General features: G+C 38.9%; 1 protein-coding gene across 1 annotated transcript in view; it reads right to left on the reverse strand.

Annotated features, from left to right (window-relative positions):
- Positions 1-671: 671 nt before the first annotated feature.
- TMEM63A (transmembrane protein 63A) overlaps positions 672-20,720 on the reverse strand; it is a 29,393-nt gene continuing 9,344 nt past the window's right edge. Inside the window, exons 9-24 of the mRNA XM_083831200.1 lie at positions 19,592-19,700; positions 19,140-19,210; positions 18,612-18,692; positions 17,962-18,085; positions 17,463-17,596; positions 14,627-14,764; positions 13,068-13,221; positions 12,217-12,323; positions 10,318-10,404; positions 9,631-9,693; positions 8,452-8,614; positions 7,259-7,364; positions 5,754-5,921; positions 2,826-2,941; positions 2,373-2,435; positions 672-1,765 (exon numbers count right to left, since the gene is read on the reverse strand). Of these exons, the coding sequence (XP_083687326.1) occupies positions 1,664-1,765; positions 2,373-2,435; positions 2,826-2,941; positions 5,754-5,921; positions 7,259-7,364; positions 8,452-8,614; positions 9,631-9,693; positions 10,318-10,404; positions 12,217-12,323; positions 13,068-13,221; positions 14,627-14,764; positions 17,463-17,596; positions 17,962-18,085; positions 18,612-18,692; positions 19,140-19,210; positions 19,592-19,700 (1,786 nt within the window). The 3' untranslated portion in view covers positions 672-1,663. The remainder of the gene's footprint in view (positions 1,766-2,372; positions 2,436-2,825; positions 2,942-5,753; positions 5,922-7,258; positions 7,365-8,451; positions 8,615-9,630; positions 9,694-10,317; positions 10,405-12,216; positions 12,324-13,067; positions 13,222-14,626; positions 14,765-17,462; positions 17,597-17,961; positions 18,086-18,611; positions 18,693-19,139; positions 19,211-19,591; positions 19,701-20,720) is intronic.

Genomic DNA, 20,720 nt, shown 5'->3' on the forward strand with positions numbered 1-20,720 from the left:
TTGAATCCCAGTCTTAATGCCAGTATGTATTCAGGGTATACACCACCTCTAGTAAGACCGTGATTGCTGAAAACAAAGTAAAATAGAAACAACACACATCATCCCCAGCTCCCCCAACTGCAATACTGAAGCAACAATATAAAGAAACATGATGCAAATCCATGTCTACTAGAAAAAGGCTCCGCCCTTACCTTTTAAGAACCAGGAGCTGTGTACTTACAACTAACAGGATGGGCTTGTCATCTGCGTTACCAGAGTTCTGCAGGGTCCTTCGTGCAGCAGGAGAGGTCTCCTGCTCAACATTTGTCCAGAGTGCTCATCTTGAGAAGGTGGAGGCAGTCCTGCAAAAAAACTAAACATCTGTACGTACTCATCCCTGGCACAAGCTCTACTCCATTCTTCTGGTGTTGCTGCTTCACAGATACACTAATACAGGTCAAGTTCAGGAGCTAGAGGTTTAACAATGAGCAGGCAAACAAACACAGGTCTTTGGAATGTAAAAATCATCTCCCTGCCCAAAGGTCAAAGATTCACTCCCTCCAGAGGACATACTGTCGTCGTAAGTCTCATGACAGTGCTCTTACAAACAGTGCATGGCACTGCTCACACTGCAAGGCAGCTAGCAAAAGAAATACATCAATATGCAAAGGAAAAAAAAAATCAAGACAGCCTGAAACTTCTGAACTGTTTTATTGCTTTGTGATTTTTAGTTGTACTTTGACACAATGTACTCCGGAATAAATTGGCGCCTACTACATAATTTAAAAACTTAGTATCTTACAGCTCATATATTGGCACTATAGAGAAAACCCAGAGATTTGTCATTTTGACCCAAGATTAAAAGAAAGATAAAATATTTACACCCTTTATTGTTGGCAAGTAAACATTCATTGTGGAAGGCCCTTAAAAACAGTGAACAAAAAATATCAACCTAAGTGCCCTCCAAAAATATATAAAAACACTATCAGGTAACTCACTCCTTTCTTAAACTAGACTTTTTTTGCGCTTTGGCACTTTTAGTGTGCAAGTGCACAGTAACTCCCTCATCTCATTACTTAAGGAAAAAAGTAACGTGCTTCAGGTGAAAAGAAAGGAGAGATTCCCACACACCATCCTCCACTCCCACACAAACAGTATTTTCATCAAAAAAGTGACGCTGCTTCAGGATTTAGCACATACCAAGGAGTTTATAAATACTAAAGCTTTTTTTTTTAAAATAAGAATCTTTTTGAATAAATAAATGACAGTTGGTAATAGAGAGCTACATTTGCTTTGGTGATCAGTTATCTATACGCAGCACAAGTTATCTTCATAAGGCAAGCAATGGGATAGCAGACGTGAAGTCCCTGAGGATCAGCAACTCTGTGGAACAAACATGTTGAACAATGTGCGTAGATAGCCTGGAAAACAATCAGTCCCAAGGCATCTGCTTTTTGATCTCCAAGCACAGCTGCAGACCACACAATGAATTATTTCTATCTCTCTTCTGTAGGCAGGAATTCGTAAAAAATAAATCAGAATACTTAGTAGGCAGTGGTGGGGAATTAGTTCTTCTAATGCTGGACCAAGTGCTCCATCTTGCGTTAGTCCTCAGTATTGAGAAAAAGCCTTTCACTCCCTCCTTGATAATTGCTGGTTGGGCGGAACAGCTTGTAACTTCTGCCTATGAACTACTGTTGTCCATGGTGCCATATGATGGCTGCTCCTTTTGGGCAAGCATCGTCCTTTCTGTAGAATGAGGATGCAAAACTCGGGGGATGTACATCTGAAATCACAAGCGTTAAGGATTTTACTAGTCTCTCAGACCATAACGTTGGGATAATTTACCCAGGATAATTTTTCCCCTTGCCATTCTTCTTTTCATCCATTTTCCCATTCTTCAGCTTAACACCCGAGGCCTTTTGCACGCCACAGGAGGCTTCCTGGTGCACCTCTCACCTGTACACACACAACTTGTAGATGTGGCACAAAGACCTCTATTTCTACTTCAGTCCTACAGCCTTTTTAGTGACACGGAAAAGACCTGCTATACATGTCACAACTTTCAAAGTCACAAAGCAGTGGCAATTGACTACATTTGGCTGCTGTCCAGATGTCAGGTACTGTCTGGTGTAAGGCCCAGAACAGCATTTAGTGCTGCTGGAGGTAGCATATCTCAACTACTCCTAAAACTTCAGCTGAAGGTACTTCTGGAACACCACCTGGGAACAGTCAAGAAGCCCAGCTGCAGAACTCACTGGTCCCACCAACATATGGAAGTCCTACAGTCCATTCAAACTAGTATGTCCTACACAAGCTCTCTGGCAAGCAGGGTGAGAAATTAGGCTTTTCTGAGAAATGTGAGAGAATATTAGTAACTCTTAACTTCTTACAGAAGATGCTGGGATGGTTCGTACATCTGTGTTGTTTCCGCTTTCGCATTGCACGTCTTCTATCTGTAACCAGTAACAGGTGGGGGAAGGGAGAGAGACAATATCAAACTGGTAAGTTAAAACAGTATTAAGAGATGGTAAGCACTTGAAAACCTGCAGAAAGAAATCACTGGGCAGTGCTGGTGCTCTAATGTACAGTTACAATGAACTTGCCTCCAATCTTTTTCCATACTGCTCTCTCTCTTAGATTTGGTTCCTGCTGAAACTGGCACACTTTCCACTGTGCCAAGTAATCTGCCTCTAATGATCAGCCCTCTTTAGTCATCTTACTGGAATTAATGTTTGTGGACAGCCATTGCTACTGTCAAGGCAAGAAACGCCCCAACATGACTAGCTGGTGCTACATCAAATACACAGGAAGGTGCTGAAAGGTGTAAGGTATCCATCACCTACCTTATAATTCAGTGGGCTCAGATGCTTGAAACAGCCAAAACAAGAATAAGCCACGCAAACAGCGATTGTGATGTTGACAACCAGGAAGGTAAACATGCTTGTAGGTGCTTTAAAGCCTAGAAAAATATCCAGAAAATAATATAAAAATACAGAGCAAGAAAACAAACACACTCTTATTTTCACACTCCCATTTTCACAGAAGCCTCATGTTTTCTCCTTGGAGGACTGGGCAAGCCACTTCCCACCTCAACTAGAAGAACCTGCTTAAGCACAAAGCCTGCTGACTGCTAAAACTGATGAATGAGCTATTCCCCCCCCCCCCTTTTTTTTTTTTTAAAGAGGCTAAGGCAGGCAGCTGCAAATCTTGAGTGCTAAACAAGGCTCACAGATCCTTCTTCTCCTCCCTCATTTATCCTGGACCCACTTCTAAGATGCTTTTAATTAATGATCTGTGAAATGTAATAGGTAGAGTCCATTTATTAAATAGGATGGTGGTACCAAACCAGAGAGCTTGCAAACAGCTCAAAGGGGAAAAAATGACCTTTACAGATTAAAAGTTGTTCCTCCACTACCTCCCAGGGAAAAATATATATATGGATAATAGGACTGTAGCTTCTCAGAGTAAGAACTGGTGAGAAAAAGTTAACCCAGCTGTTTCTAAACTTCTTTGGCCAAAACGAGCAGTAACAATCCTCTTTTCTGTGTGTGTTTGTGTTAACCCCAGCATATGTAGTGACACAGAACAGACATGTTTACTGTTTAGTAGGTTATATGAACAGATCTGTGCAGATCTATTTGAGAGGAGGAATAAAAAAAACAAAGTACATGTTGCTGTTCAAGCAAGGGAAATGAAAGAACTTCCCTATGGGTATTCTGGAATCTCCTTTAGAAGTTGTTTTTCTAAGCATAGGTTACATCACTCTTTAACCAGCTGTTGAGGAATGTCTACATCAAAGCCAATGTATGGAGTGAGCCACAAGGCAAACAGCAGACATCAGGGGAGAAGTCTCCACAAATCAGTTTTCCCCTGCCCTGCATCCTCAGCACTCATCCCTGCCAACATCTCTAGAGAACCATGGGACTTCGGTGCCCATCCCAGGAGACAGGCTGAACTGCTGATACTACTACTGTCCTCTGCCGTGAGGGACACAGCAGCGTTTTAGGTGTCTGATGGATAAAACGGCACGAGGCTGAGGAAGATGACAGTAGCTGAGGAGGAAATAGATGACACTGGCGCAGCCTGTCTGCATGCAGTACTGTGAGCAGTCAAGCGATATTTGATCCTGACTCAGAACTGGGATAGAAGTCTTTCTAGCCTTACATTTCTGTGAGTGAGAAAATGGAGTATTGCTGTACTCTGCATCCATAATGTCCATCACTGCACCAGGCAAACTACACAAGTCATTGATTAAGCAATAAAACTTTACATACACAGTGATTTATTTTGCAGGTAAGGAAGCACTCTTCCCCCTCCTTCCTTCCCCTTGGCACAAGGAGTAGCAATTAAATCAAAACGTCAAGGTCCTGCCTCTCAACCTCACCCCACTTGGTTGGACAGCCTTGCGCACTGACAAGGCATTGAAGAATATCCAGTTAAACAATAATTCTATACTAAACCAAACATAGTAATGGAAAATACAGATTGGGTTAAGTTCCACAGCAAATGATGGTCTTGCCGCAGAACCAGGAAATACAAGGATTTCATTTTTACTACACCAGGTTTTCCTTCGTAACAATTAGAGACGTCAACTGCTGCATGTTTGTTTTTTTCCTAAAGCATGCTCTCGAAATTCTGCTGTTATTTTAGAGGACATGAATTTGTTCGTCATCCCAGTTGCAGAGAGAGATCTCAAAACAAAGGAGAAAAATCTCCCAAGCATATAACTACCACAGTGATACCTGCTCAACTCCAAAGATAGCCTGAAGCCATAGTTTTGAGTGCCTCTTAAATCCACTGGGAACTCTCTCCAAAGTTAAAAAATATAGATAAATGACAGTCTGCCAACAGTATAAGTACGCTGGAAAAGCACGATGCAAACATACTTTGTCATCAGTGCTGTGAGAACAGAGAAGGTAAAATACAGTTAGATTCCAAGGGCTCCCTTCCCAAGAAGGGAAACTTAATTCCTTCAAACATTCCTGTTCCATGACGAGTGCTTCCTCCTACGTCATGAGTAAAAAGCTGTAAGCTATCACGTACCTTTTCTGATGCCAAAGTTGTTAGTATACTGCAGCCAATACTAATAATGCCAAGTATTTGCAAAATAAAGAACATCTGCGTATTTAAAATGAATTACACAAAACCATGAGTTTTTGAATCACAGCATGGGGAGGAGGGTCACTATGTCACTGCAGTCTTCCATATAAAGTTTGACAGATGATGTAGAACAAAGGTCATAGTAGCATTAGCCAACATTTTAAGAATTTTTTCCTAAACAACAGTTGTACAACAGAAGTAATAGCCAATTCACTCAGGCAAATTCAACTTACGTACAGACTGCACAAATGTGTGTAGTGAAGCCAGAGACCATCTACTAACAATAACTAATTCTGAACAGACTTTTCTTTAACATTGGTGTGTTTATTTTTATTTGTTTGTTTTTAAATACTGTCACTCTACAGTCCAATTGGCCAATTCAAACTCTGCAGATTTAGGGAACACAACTTCCTGTAAAGTGAAAAAACTGAATGGAACGTGATATTTCCAGTTAACACATCAGCCATCTATGCCTTCTTCAGAGCATCTTATGCAAACTTGTATAAGCTGCAAATATTGCATACCTCAGTGCAACAGGTAACCCCCATGACTTCCCATTTACACAGGCAAAAAGAGAAGCCCATAACGCCTATGGAACTTCACGTTTCACGTGTAAGAAAGATGTCAACAGAAGTAAGACTATGTTCTCAGTGAAAAAAGGTACAGCTTACCCAGTCGCAAAAATGAGAAAAAATAGAGCCATAAAAGGCAGAGAATTGGAGCGGCAAGAGCCTGGTTCACTGCTGCAAAGTGCATCTTCTTTTCCAGCTTGGCGGGGAGATATGCATAGTAAAGGTTGTAGCGGTCAACCATGTGCTTCAGGAGTATATATATTAACCCTGGGAGGGAGAAAGGAAGAGCCAAGGAGAGGTTGTTGAAGACTTGATAAAAGCAGCAATCCTATGAGATCTATACCAACAAAGCGACTGAAGATCCAGATACTAATGGTGGATACAGCCCAAATATGAACGGAGTACAGCTTCATGAGAGCAGCCTGCTTCTGCGGTAGTTCATGGGGCAGGGCCAACATCCCCAGGGTTTCACTATCCCTCCCCTTCTCCTCACGCTTCTCTGTGGCACCACTTGTACTCCCAGGGTAGAGCCCGAGTTCCTCTCTAGTGCTGGCACATTGGGCCAATCTGTTTGGGTAGGCTTGGTAACTCCCTCACTGCAGTACGGGTAAAGAAGAAAAGTCTAGCAATGGCTTTGTCTTTCCCCCTCAGCCTTCAATAAATCCACGACTGGATTTCAAGTCAGCTTTTGTCCTTCCCTGACCCGTCCCACACAGCAAGGCAGCCTGTGACTTGGAGACCTTCTCCAGGTCCTACAGAAGGACCGCAGCTCTAACTACACTACAGGGCAGCTGCACCCTACCCACATACCCTGAACTAATTAGCTGGTTGTCTAAGCCAGCGCATCAAGCAGAGTACAGCATTTCCTTTCCTGTCAGAGGACAGGTATGGCATTCACCAAGACATCGTCTCAAACAAAGTGGCTTGGACATCATTAGGTCACATCCCTAGGGTCAAGACCTCAGAGCATGCAGCTGTCGATAGAACGGTGATGGCCACAGCCCCTTTTCTCATTCACGGCATGGAATTTTAGATAAATGGTTTGCAACACAGTAGAGCTGCAGCAGTGAAAAGGACAGGTAGTTTTCCAGCCTCTTACTACTGTATCAACATACTTCTTTTTGTGCTTATTTTACATACTTCACTCAAACTTTAAGACAAATGTTATTGCAAACGTGCCTAAAGGATTTGGGGATCAGAATGTCTCAAGTCAAGCTTGGCTGCTTAAGATGGACCTCCAGATACCTTATGCAGCCTGCTTCTCCTAGACCTCAAGAACCAGATAAAAATAATCCCCTCACACCCAAACCTATCTGAACTCCTATGCTTAACTACTAAAAACCACCACCAGAGCTAATTGAGACAACACTCAAAAATAAAATAAGCATTTAATATTCATCAAATACAGTTTCAACTTCTAAATGCAGTGCAAGAACTAATTCACCATCTTCTGTCCTACTTTTCCCCACAGGAAGGGATGAAAAGTTTGAAGTCCTAAGGATCATCAGCATCTGAACTGTACCAAGAACCTAGAATTGGGCCTTCTGTAACTCCCACTTGGCTCAATCTCACTCACAATGTCCACAGCTCATTGGAGAACTTACCGAAGGGGACAATGATGGGGCACGTAATGCTATAGGCCATGACGACAGTGAACACACACAGCATCCATGCATACATCGCTCCAAATTCATATTCAAATGCTTGTTGCTAGGAAGGAAAAACAAAACACTTAAATCTCTCGTGTCACCTATCAATTTGTTAGGAGTTAAGACAACTCACTAAAGCAAGTTCACCTTCTCTTATTCTCTCCCTTTGATAGATCAGTTATTTCCCTGAGAGGTACAAACAACACTTACACGTAAGTATTGCGTGTTTTAAACAGGTACACTCACAGAAAACACGTTACTACTTCCGTAGCCTTAAAAAAAATTCCTCAAGGATAAGTGTTTTCATCTACAAGAAGCAACTATTAAAGCCACAAAGTAGGAAGTAATTGGGCCAAACACAGAACCTTCACCTCACTGCATCTCTCATTGAATCTGTATACTGTTCCTTGTGCTGGTTTTCACACCAGGGAAAGCTCAAGATGTCAAAGCTTTGGTATGGTTGGTACTCCCGTTTTTTTCTAATGCTTATCTGAACCTCTTGGAATGGGAAAAAAATCTATACGTATCAGTTCAACCACAACAAGGTGTAACATGCAACAGTTAACAAAAGCGAATGTTTAACATGATTATCTTAAAAAGGACAGCCCCCCCCCGCCCCCAAGAAAAAAAAAAAGGAAAAAAGGAATGGGAGCAGCTGTATACAGGCTTAAGTTCGTATTCCAACACCTTGAATGTCAAGCTGCAAGACAAATCATCATCTGAAAGTTAAAGTTCAGTGCTTGAAATCAGATGGTAAGCATTAATCTGAATGTACATCTAACAAAATAAAATCAAATTGCACATGCCTGATGGCTGACAGAAGAAACTAACTGTGGACAGATCCAAATTTTAAAAACCCTGCAATTTAGAGTATAAGATAGTATCAGGATTCTACTAAAAAAATCCAAATCATAAAAATCTGACTTGGAGCTACAAAGAGAATATTTTGACCATCTCTTACTTGAATAAATACTTCACAGTTAAATATGCTGCAAAGAAAGGCAATACAAATCTGTTACAGATGAGTGAAATAAAGGCCAAAAAGAGTCAGGACGTGATAGTTAATGGTCTGAAAGATGGGGGCTCCCACTGTGTCTTATAAAAACCAATTGTTTAATTGCCTCTTGGCTAAGGTAGGGTGCTAATACCTGTTTAATATTTTTTCTTTCTGCTGTGGACTTGGCCATTATCATGCGTATGGTATAAAGGATGAGGCCAGGTAGGCGCAGCAGCTCCATCCCATTGCCAATGAAAGCAGAGGCAATCACGTAGTTCACAAAGAATGCTCCCTGGTCAGGCAAAAAGACACATCTGCAAGGAAAGACATCAGACAGTGACTGGAAAGCAGAAAAGCAAATAGAAAAAACATATATACAATGGATCTCTATCATCTTTGGAAATCTCTCTCCATAGGTATAAGTACTAGCCACCATAAGAAGTGGCTAGAAGACTTCTGATAACCTTGTTGAAAAAGAGTACTACCTAACGATAAATGCAGTATGTGCAGTAAAAGCGTACTTTTAGGATGCCAGTGCAAACTAATCTGTAAGAAGACCGGCTGAGTCACGCAGGTTGGATAAGGAATAAACTGTTCAAGCAAAGAAACAGCAGTCTGATGGGGTGGCTGGTAACAGACAAGAGCATCACTTGATGGTTACAATGGCAACTTGAGACAAGATAAGAAGGCTGGGAGATAAAATTATCCTATTACAGCGTAGTAATTCCTAATCATCTTCTTGTTTGTGACTTTGAAATAGCAGTTGAGAACATAATTTAAGTCTTAATAACTGCATCCTATTCCTTCCCTCCAGCCACCTCGCAAACTAGCCACCATGCTCAGCTCACAGTCACAAGAGCTTCTAATAACCAATATCTGCAAGTGTGCGGTACTGGCATGAAGACATTTGTATTTCTTAATATCAACAGTGAGTCAATGGATTTCAAAAAAGAGAACTGTTGCAGCTATTTAGTCCCAGTGCAATTCTTTGGAAGATCCTTCCTTTGTCAACGATATATAAAAACCCTCAGTACATTATCTGGTCCCCTCACCTGCATTACATCATCCTGTCTTTTCTTGTCTTCTATAAAATTTGTAAGGTTTGGGGAAAATAACTCTTCTTAGTAAATGTTTGCATATATTATCTGGCAGGAAAAAAATAGACTTCTCCACAGCAAAAGCATTTGCATTCTCTCCTCCCCTTATTTATTACCTCGACGTCCTCCCTAAGGTACCATCCCTGAGCTAATCTTAATAAACAGTAACCAAAGTTAGTCAATAGCAAAAAAAAGCATCCTAAATAATTGTATAAATTGTTGCTAATACTTACTCTAGCCTAATGGCAGAATCAGATGATTCTCTGTCAAACAGCCAACGGAAGAAAAAATCAAGACTGAAAGAAAGATGGTTAATATAATTAGTGTCCAGAAGCTTAGCACTGTGTAAAATTGCTTCTCTTTCAGTAGTTCAGATCAGGATAACAGATGGAAAGAATTTAATCAAATAATCTGAATACTACTTTAGCTTTATACTTACTGCTGGTCAGAAGTAAGAAAAAAAAGATGCATAATAAAAGAAATATATCTACTTCATACTAAAGTTCTAGAAATTAATTTTTAGAAGCCAGTATATAGGTAAGACAAATATGTGCTATCCCATTAGCTAGAGACAGTTAAACACAGTACAGGTCCAGAGAAAGAAAAGAAAAACTAACTCAGGTATAAGACATACTCAGGAAACTAGGTTCTCAGCTACAACAGTGTGGGCAACATTCAATTAGCCATTGATCTTTCAGTGCCAAGATTTCTTTGCTACACAAAAAGTCAAACTTCACAAACATTAAGGGTCTTCAGATGAAGAACATGAGATTTGAATGTTACAATGTTTTAGTGTGTCACCAGACACACTGGAAAGGGGTACATCAACTGTACCTCAACTAGCAACTAGAAAGCAAGAAATCTGTCATTCAAAAGCTGTCAGAATATCCAAACATTACTCTATTAAACTATGACTTTACCTGGTCAGACCAAGGGAAGGCAGAATCAATACCATGAAGATCAGAAATATGTAGACTTTATGCATCATTATTCTGTTCTCTGCAGATCTGCCAAAAGAAAAAGTTACTAAGAAATTCATGTGAAAGACTTCCACGCATGAACGATCTTGCTCAAAGAATGTCAGGACCCACGAGACTTCCAGCTTCCCCCACCACATACATCACTACAATATACTTGCAAAAGAAACACCTTTGGGATATTCACTGATTTCGACCAAGCAGGCTCTCAGTATCTTCTTGGGCACAGAAAACATTTCAGAAGATTAGTCCAGATGCTGTGCTAACAAAACTACCACCCTGTACCACAAGCAAGGGGATGAGCACCAGTCACAGCTGGTCTCTCATCTAATGATACATCTCTCAGCAGCTTGTAAACAAACTGCTCTTCAAATACTATGCTACGAAGGATTAGGCAGTTTGTTGAAGGGCACCAGTGCCAAGAAACTAGACGCTCAGACAAGCTACTGAATTATACTTGCCAAGAGTCAAGACTTCGGAAACATAACACTACTAATACTATACCCCTCCTACAGTAGTAGGAACATCTTTCTAAAGACACATAGTTGCCAGAAAAGTGCAGAGATGCCATAAACAATTCAGACTCTTTCAAAGATGCTGTCTCATATGGCATTAAAACCAGAGTTTTTATAGGATCACATGGCCACTGGGTACTGTGGGACATATCAGTTAGTATAATTATACTAAGGCTTAAAATCAGACCTGCAATAACTAGTGACTCTAGAAAACTGTTTCAGCCAATTCAGAAGGACTCAAAGTTCATGTGTTTAGTACAACTATCAATAAAAAAGTTGATAAAAAGCATACAGTTTGACAAATAAACAGCAGATTCTGGACACAATGTCTTATGGGGGAATGGTACAAAACTAAAAAGGATTTGACCTCAATATAAAAATAAATAAGCAACGGCTGCAGGCAGAAGATTGAATGAAGCGTAACTAGGATTCAGTGCACACTATCATGCTTTTATCTCACTGTAGGTAAAGTGGAGGTGAAGTCCAGTACACTAAACCAGGCTGTGCTGAATATCCCAGGTTAGCAGCACATCACCAGTCCTATCTGAAAATCTTGCATCGACAGATCTGACAGGCCTTGGTCCTGTAGGTCTTTCGGAACACCACTAATAGTATCCAGTAGCACTGATTTGTGCACTGTTACATCCCATCATTTCTTCCATGTGAAACAACACGAAGAAGGATGTCTTTCTTTTAGGTAGCATGCCAGCATTTGGAGCACTTTTTCTTGAAGTAGGATTCAGGGACTCAGAGGGTGGTGAGGCACTGGCACAGGTTGCCCAGAGAGGTTGGGGATGCCCCATCCCTGGAGGTGTTCAAGACCAGGTTAGATGATGCCCTGGGCAATCTGATCCAGTAGGTGGCATCCCTACGCATGACAGGGGGTTTGGAACTAGATGGTCTCTGAGGTCGCTTCCAACCCAAGCCGTTCTATGGTTCTATGACATGATTCTATCATGACTCTTACGTTCTCAGCCTGGAGAGGATCCAAACCCACACTTCCTACCTTCCCAGACCGTGAGCTAGTTACAGGGTCAGAGGAATTACCCGTACTCCTGTTGAAGCTACATTTCTTTCCAAGTAAGCTTTAAACACAAAGTATGTGTGATAAGGGAGCGTAAGCAAATCATGTGGTCAGATCTGTAATTAATACAGCAAGTGTAATAACTCCAAAGTGTTCGGTATTGCATTAGAAAGTGATGAGAACATGATATTCCTGGCTATGAGAGATCTGGAGATTTAAAAGCACGATAAAAGATAAGCACTTTCTCCATTGTTCTAGTAATACACAGCTGATAAGACCGAAACAGAGGAAGATCTTGCTTACTTTGTCCAGTGGGACTCCAGCAATGTTGAGTAATAGACAATTGTTGGTAGCAAAGCTGAGAAGGACCAAAGCAAGAGCGTTGGGAAAAACTGACTGATGATGGGATTCTAATTGGAAAAAAAATAAAATTAAAGGTGTTAAAAATAGTTTAATGCAGCTGTGATAGAAGAACAGAGGCTGCACTAATTAGCTTTTTGTAAATTACAGCAGGTTGAACAGTGAAAATCGTATTCAGATGCAGACTTAGAATGAGGTAGAGCTCAGCACTGGTGTGCAAAGCAGGAAACAGGAGTAGGATTGGGATTAAATTCCGTGAGGGTGAAATCTCACAAGCAGCTTTTATGTAGTTTATACCACCTTGGGGAAATATCTAAAATGAACAGTTTGTAAGAGACTTCAGCTGAAATCAGACTAGGACCAGATATATATGACATCCTGGTTTTCAATCCAGTAAGCAAAATAAAATCATGGCATTTTACTTTAGAGTTTAAAATCTGAATTCCCCTCTTCTCATCATAAAAATCAATACAAGTTGGACATGAAATTCCATTTTTGGCAAAAGGTTTTACATTTTAAATATTTAAAGTTATGTAACTTTGGAATGCAGCTTTTACTACAAATAAAAGATTTTATTATATAAAGTTTCAGATGAAATTATCCAGCCTACTATCAAGGAACAAAAGATGACCAAGGACCTGACACTTTTTAATCAGAAGCTACATTAAACAATTTTCAGAATTTCAACTGAATTTAGCTTATAGACATTGTTACGTTTTCTTACTATGCACCTATCCATTTAGTAACGTTTTGGTCTGAAATACAGCTATATCCAAACACACAGTGATACTCACATTAAGGTAGTGAATAGGTTTAGTGACATTGAACTTGTCCATGGTTGAAATGATTATGGATGGAGTGGTAAGAAAAAACAGCACAATAAAAAGAAACAAATTAATGCAAAACCATCTAAACCACCATTTCAGACCACGCACCGAAAGATTATTCCTGCCAAAAAAAAGACAAAAACAAACAGTAAGCATGTGCTATTAAAATATATATATATATATATATATATATATGTCAAGTAATAGGTGGCACTGCTTTTTTGAAGCTGGGCTTTCATATTCTCAAAGCTAAATAACAAAGCACTACAGAAGTCCCAGTTGCTGTTAGAAATAATGAAAACAGTGCAACCTTTCTTGAGTGATAACATAACTTACACTTTCAAAACTTTAGTCTTTTGTAACACTTAAAATACAGTGTCCAAAGTAGTTAAGCTTTAGGATGAAACACTTTGTTTAGTATTTCTACATTATTAAACTGTGAAAGTTGGAACGAGATTGCAATTACACAGAGAATTTCAGCAAGGAGAATAGCTATCAGAAGCAGAATCTACCAAGAAACTCTGATTTATACAAAAAAACAACACCCAGCTGAAACATCCACCTGCATCCACAGCAACCACAGGTCTTAAACAGGCAGTGTTCCTAATGTTTTCTGAAACAGTTCCCAAAAGGACTGGAATGACTTGAACCTCAGCCAAAGCTGAGCATTAAGAACAGACAAAGCAGGGACAGAGGCTCATTATCATTCCCTCTGCTGACAACTCTCACGGTAAGCCTAGGTAAGTAACATTAACATGGCAAATTGCTATGCCACCTCTTCTTCAAGGGAAAAGCCAAACAATAGGAGTATTTTTTGTCTCATTTGCAGTTTCGGTTTGGGCATGGAAACGTCATGACAAATTTTCTGTCATATGACCTGAAGATTATATTGGTGCAATCCTACGTTATTTACAAAGCAACTGGAAAATGTTTAGTCATTTTTAGCCTATAAGCATGACAGAAGACAGCACAGGAACAGCTTGATTCAAAAAGCATTTATCTATTTTCACACACTCCCAAGTAAAGTCTGTGAAATTTACTGGGTCAGTAAAAAAAAAGATGTTGGAAAACAGACCATAGTTCAGAGTGGATCAAGCTATACTTGTCCTGTGGCATTGCCAAAAAAAATAAAATATATATATATATATACACATACTTGAAGAATACTCAGCACTAACACCAAATTCCTTGCCTCATATCTCAACAGTAGATATACACTAGCCTCAAAAAATGGAAAGGAGGAGGTAGAGACTAATTAAAAAAATAAAAATGGATTTAAAAAAATCAAAGTTAACAAGAACTGCAGGTACCAGAACTTTGTTGTGTTAAACTCTATAGTCAACCTCTGAGAGACATCCCCAAGGTCAACGAAGAGCAGCATTAATGGAAATATTCACACCAGCCAAATGGAAACATTCCATAAAGTTTCAGTTTAGGGTTAAAGAAAAATACACTTAGACCCCTTCTCCTGTCCCCATTCTAAACCTACACTACCATAAATAAATGGTGGAAGACGGGAATCTTACCAACATATATTCTCAGGATATGGAGCATATTTAACCTTCCAGTTTGATACGCACAGCTCCTTGCTGTAGGATGACGGCTGTGGTTCTCCTTTACAATTAATACCCTCACATTTGCAGGCATTGAAGTCCTTAAGGATGCTGTAAGGAGGGAAACAAGAGGGGGATTTTTTTCAAGTTTTTTACACCTGAAAACACTGCAGATATAGAGGAAGACTGGTAATAGTGGTAAGATTTTGTTGTGTTTTTTATTTTTCCATTTAATAACTAGAGATTGAGAGCACGTTTAGACAAAATGGTTATTACATACACGAGATGATGTTACAATCAGATAGACTCTTACTACCACAAGCCCTTGATAACTGACAAAGCTGGAAAACAAAAAAGCAATCTTGATTTGAACTGTTCAGTGCTTCTATTAACACTAACGGCAGCAGTGGTTCGTATTAAATAACAAAGTCCGAGAGCATCAGAAAAAAAAGAGACAGTTCCCCAAACACCTCTTACATAACTACAGCTGTTCTCAAGTCATAGCAGACTGAACGATTAGTCTACACTTCATTACACTAATTAGAAATCTAGCCATCTTTGCTTTTCGTAGAATTTTTATCATGCTGGTATCCTCACAATTCAAAATAACCTCTTTTGCCTGTTTCCAAAATAAACACATTTAGTTTTATCTTCTACTATTTTGAGTTGAATATCAATGTATTTAAACCAAATTGAAACATGACCAGAATAAATGCTCTAAAAGATTTCTCAAAACACACCAACAGAAGTGATAAGCATATATTCAGAGACAGTACAACTGTGTGTAAGTCAGTGTAAAAGGTTCTACTCCAGATAAGCACCATTTCACTAGCATAGAAACAGTATACATTGTATTTGAACAAGTGGACTGTAAAATTCCTGAACATGCTTTTTTCTAAGTCATGCTCTTAACATAAAGAAAATAGAGAACCACACAGACACCAAACAAAGCAATAAAAGACAAAACAGATTTTTATCTTACCAGAATTCAAGTAGCGATGTAAAACTGTAAATACTTGCTGCTGCAAGATGCTAGGAAAGTTTTTTGATACTTCGATAGCTTGTTTTTAAAAGAGTAAATATGAGGCAAGCTTTAGCAATTCCAACCACACTACACGAACAGAAGCACCAACTTTAATCCAGCTTCTACAGCTACCTGACTCCATGAACATCAGTCCTGGCTTCTGGCTTCTTCCACCCTTTTACAGGGCTCCTTGGAGCAGAGACCACTAGTGGCACCATATGACTTTCTAATGTGATGGTAGCCTCAGCTCCAAGTGTAAACTAATTTTCCAAAGAATAGAATCCACTGCAACCTAAACAAGCTAAATCTTTCTTAATAATCCAACTCAGATGCCCACAGTGCAATTCAGAACACATGTCCGAGAAGAAATTATCCTATCAAAATTATAAACAAGAAATTAACAGCTAGAGAAAGAACCTCAGTGCTTATTTTTCCTTTTAGTTTCACATCTTAAAGCATTAATTCATGCTCTGGAATCTCGAAGTATAGTATGTATCATCACAAAAACAGAAGGGCAGATTTCATCACATAATTAATACTCTGTTAAAGAGCAGCATGCAAAGTTTTTCCGGCATCTCAAATTCTCGAAATCCTACACCCTGGAATTCCCTGAAAAGAGCCTGAAAGACTGACTCTCTACTGTGACTTGAGAGTCAAAAGAACACAGACAATTTAAACCAGAAATGCTATGAAGAATTAAAAAAAAGCATGATCTGTTACGCTTGTATTACAAGTATTACTCTGCTTCCCTTCACTCACTTTGTGCTAGTAAAAGGTGCTTACAAACTGCTAACAGAAAATGACAGGTTACATGCATTTTCTCTACAAACAACTAAATAAAAGGGGCTGAACACCTTCTGATAATAGGTCTACACATAGATCTATAGTAAAAGGTAAGAAGTACACATGTAGTAAAATCTGAAGTCAAACAGATTTTGAGGGTCATAAGCAATCTGCAAGCAAAAAAGGAATATTGAAACAGATTGTCCCACATAACCCTCCATCATCTTGCAAAGAAGTAACTATTACTAAAAACCTAGAATATTTGACATAACTTTAAAAATGTCTTTTTTGAATTGTCTTATCCTAGCTTATCTAACAACTTGCTTATTCACCACGCTTTTTAGAAATATGTACTCACACAGATTTATACACATACACAACACAAAAAAACTGAGCACATGCATACACACATACTTTTCCCTGAATCCTGCACAACAAGTTATTATGCTTTCTATTTATTTACAGACACTCGAAGCTGGAAACTTCAGTTTCTCCTCTTTACTCTGCCTGGTACTTTGCCAACACCAAACATCCAGAAATTACCTTTAGAACGAAAATAATTAAACACTGATGGCCAGGTCAGTCACTAACTACTTCATTGAGATTACTAACTAGCAGTATAATTTGCACCCATTGTGATACCTTGGTAACTTCACTTGCACAGTAGAAAATGGAGAAATCAGTAACCACATTCAAGATCCAACTAGTCTGGCCTACTATTAGCCTAGACTGATGGATCCCACACAGAAGAGCAAGGTTCCTCATCCCAATAAATGTCTAGAACCATTTAGTCTCTTAGCATCTAAATTCTTTGAAGTATAGAGGCTTAATGCACACTTACAGGGGAACTTACCAGTAAGCAGAGCAGACCAAATCCACAGGATGGTGAAGAAGAAGAAAGGAAGAAGAACCAACATAAGCACACAAGCAACATAAATCAGATCAGATTAGTAGTACTATTACAGTTAAAACAGAACAAAGACGACAGCAGACAAAACTTACTAGGTTGCCATGGATTTCTCTTGAAACGTTACAAATGCCATTCCCAGTGGTTTATTTTGAACAGCTTGTTCCTCCTTTGAGAATTCTTCCATCAGTTCATTTGTAACTCTAGTATAATAATCTACAGCATCCTCCTGTTGGGAAATTGATGACTGTTACATCCAAGTATCAGATGGCTAATAGCTTCATTAAAATACAGTCCACACAAACCATAGCCCCCTATTCCTTACACTAATTCCAGAAATTACAAATCACATCACCACACAAAGACAAACAACCAGAAGGGTTTTTTTTGTACTTCTGTTTTTGCACTAAGATCAAATTTCAAAGATTTTAGGGAACTCCTTTTCCCTGCTGTAAGAGAAAATGAAAGACGAGCTCCCTGCAATAAATGAATAAGTATCTTCTGAAGTTCAACAAGATGTTACACAAAAACTAGTCTTCTCTACTCTTATAATGATCTTCCCAGCCACAAGTAAGAATGAATGTTATCTCTTACCCTTTCACATCCTCTCATTTCACAACAGCAGAACTGACCACATGGCTTAGGGTTGATTTGGACCCGCTTGCCATGCTTCTGATGCAAATGCTTATAGTAAGTCAGGCTTTTTTCTGCCTGTTTCCTAGATGGAAAAATACATCCAAAACATTTTGCAAGAGAACAGTATCAACAGCAAGTTACAAAGAATATAAACGCCAAGAGAAAAAATTATGTCAAGGACTCATAACAAATCAAAGATATTCATATATCTTATTTTGTCTACTTCATACAATTTATTTTCAAACCTATAATATCATGAGTCTACACTTGTCGTGAGGTTCCAGAAGGAAAATTTATTATTGTATAGCCCAGAAAACAATCCTTTTTCCTTCTGTGTCCAACATCTCTGACCAAAGCAAGGTCTGCTACAGTTTCTAATTAGTTACTAATTTAACAGTTCAGTTTTCTACTTTGTACTGCCCAAACGAACAAACCAGCTACAGCTCACTTTAAAACACAGCTGAATCTAACTGAATACCAGACCAGAACCTTAAAAGCAGAAAGCACTTCTAGTATATGCAAGCTTAGTACTACTAGTAAATGTTGATTAAGGACTGGCAAAGCATTCATAAAATTATTCCAAACTCAGATATATTACAAAAAAGTACCTTTTTTTGAATAGATAAATAAGCCTGGCTACATCATAACATAGCTGGACCTCCAGCACAGTGCAGGTTGGGTAGGCAGCACTGAAAAAGAAACACTACGTGAGAAAAGACAGTACATTGAAGAACCTTTTTCAAAGATCATCACTGATATCTTAATGACACCTCAGTCAATGGTGTACCGCAGAGAGGAGACTTCCACAGAGACAGGTGCTGGAAGTTACTTTTATGAGATGTGCAGCATTATTCCCAAATAAAAGCCATGTGGGAGCCTTAATGGTAAGTGTGGCTATGCAGCCACTTTTTTAGATACTATATTTCAATAAAGCTAGATAGCTGATCTGAATAATAGAATCTTCCCTTCTATTCTCAATTATTTCTAAGTAATAAATATACTTTTAAAAGATGGATACTATAACATGGATTTGAAACAGTGTAAGAGTCAAAAATATTTCTGTTTGGACAGGTAGAACTACTAAGATAATTTTAAATCTCCTGTTCTTAAAGATACTAGTCAAGCACGGAACTTACGTGAAATGACCTTGTATGGTCTCTTGATTTGCATTTTTTGGAAGACCCGTTATAAACAACGTGCACTTAACCTGCAAAAGAAAAAACCTCCTATTTTGAGAAACCGTATTACTAAGGAGAAAAGAATATGAGGAAGGAAGTGACATAGCACAGGTAGCTAAGCTTTAGAGGGGGGAAAAAAAGTAGGATGTTCTGATTTTGTTGGGAGCTGCACCTATTCAAGACAGCAACACATTTACCTTCTATACTAGTTGAAGATACATCAAATTTTCACAAGTCCCTCCCCACCCGCTGTCTCTCCAGCCATGTTTCACAATTTACTCAGTGGAGCTTTGCTTTCAGTAAATTCCCTCACACTCGCATCACATTCTAGCAAGGAGGCGGCATCTTAGCAATTTGATTTTTTAACACTATTCACTTTCAAACACTTTAAAAAAAAAACAGAAACTTACTATGTTTTCTTCTTTATATGTGACTGCCTTCATGTGATGTCTCATGAAGACAACAGTCAGAATCAGGTAAACAACAGCAAAAAACGTGTGCAGCCAAAGAAGATTGTTACTGTTGGACAAAACGTTATAAATGTGAGAAATAGAAACAATTAATTGTCCTACTGATACAAGTAGCCATCAAAATGCTAAGCAGATCAAAACCTTTCTTTGAACACAGCAATAAAAAAGTACCAACTGGTAAATAGTCATACCCATGAAGATGCTTGGACAGCCACTAGGGTTACCCATAGCATTTTATGATAAACAGTAAATGAAACTGCAAAGAAAACCACTATTCTATAGCATGGATCTTTTAGGAAGCATTTGGCTTGTGCCTTCGCATTCAGATGATCAATAGTACACCCCATGGTATTTGCGAAAATATATTTTATTGGCATTACCATGTTGGGTGCATAATTGAACTCCCCTTGAAGACAATCCTTACCCCAAATTAAAATAACCCAATACAGGGAGTAAACACTGCTTCTCTGATAGCTTGTTCCTCCAAACTTAGGAAAGTTTGGTTCTATGAACAGCTCTTCATTTTTCTGAAGGGCATTAATAATTACAGGTAACTATTTTGCAGATAAAAAAACAATCAAAAGTCTCCACTAGTTACTAGGAATCATAATGTGGTTAGAAAAAATGAAGTGCATTGGCAGAAATTCTGTTGGACATAAGAGCATGGATAGATATATTTTTGATCAAGTAATACAACACAAAAAACATATAGCCTTGTATTTCAGCTATTGTATAGGCTTAAAAAAAATAGAAGTAATTTTAACAGTGGTCTCAAATGGGACAGACACATGCAAATCTAGTGTAAGAGAATTCAAGTCATCTGAGTTACATGTTATAGTACAGCTGTCAGCTTTATTCCCCTTTCTGCACCATGGTTTCTTTCAACATGGAAATTTCTGAAAATAATATTGTTAAACGTGTGATCATTAGCCAAGAAAGGCACATGGTATAGGAAGTAAGAGCTCAGAGAGTAGAAGCCAAGTTTCTAGATTTCTTATCAGTGCTGTAATGCGTAGCCTGAAGCAGAACACATCCCAGTTTCAGTTGATGATGCTTGAATAAGTAATTC

This window comes from Anser anser (assembly GCF_964211835.1).
Source record: "Anser anser genome assembly, chromosome: 3".
NCBI lineage: Eukaryota > Metazoa > Chordata > Aves > Anseriformes > Anatidae > Anser > Anser anser.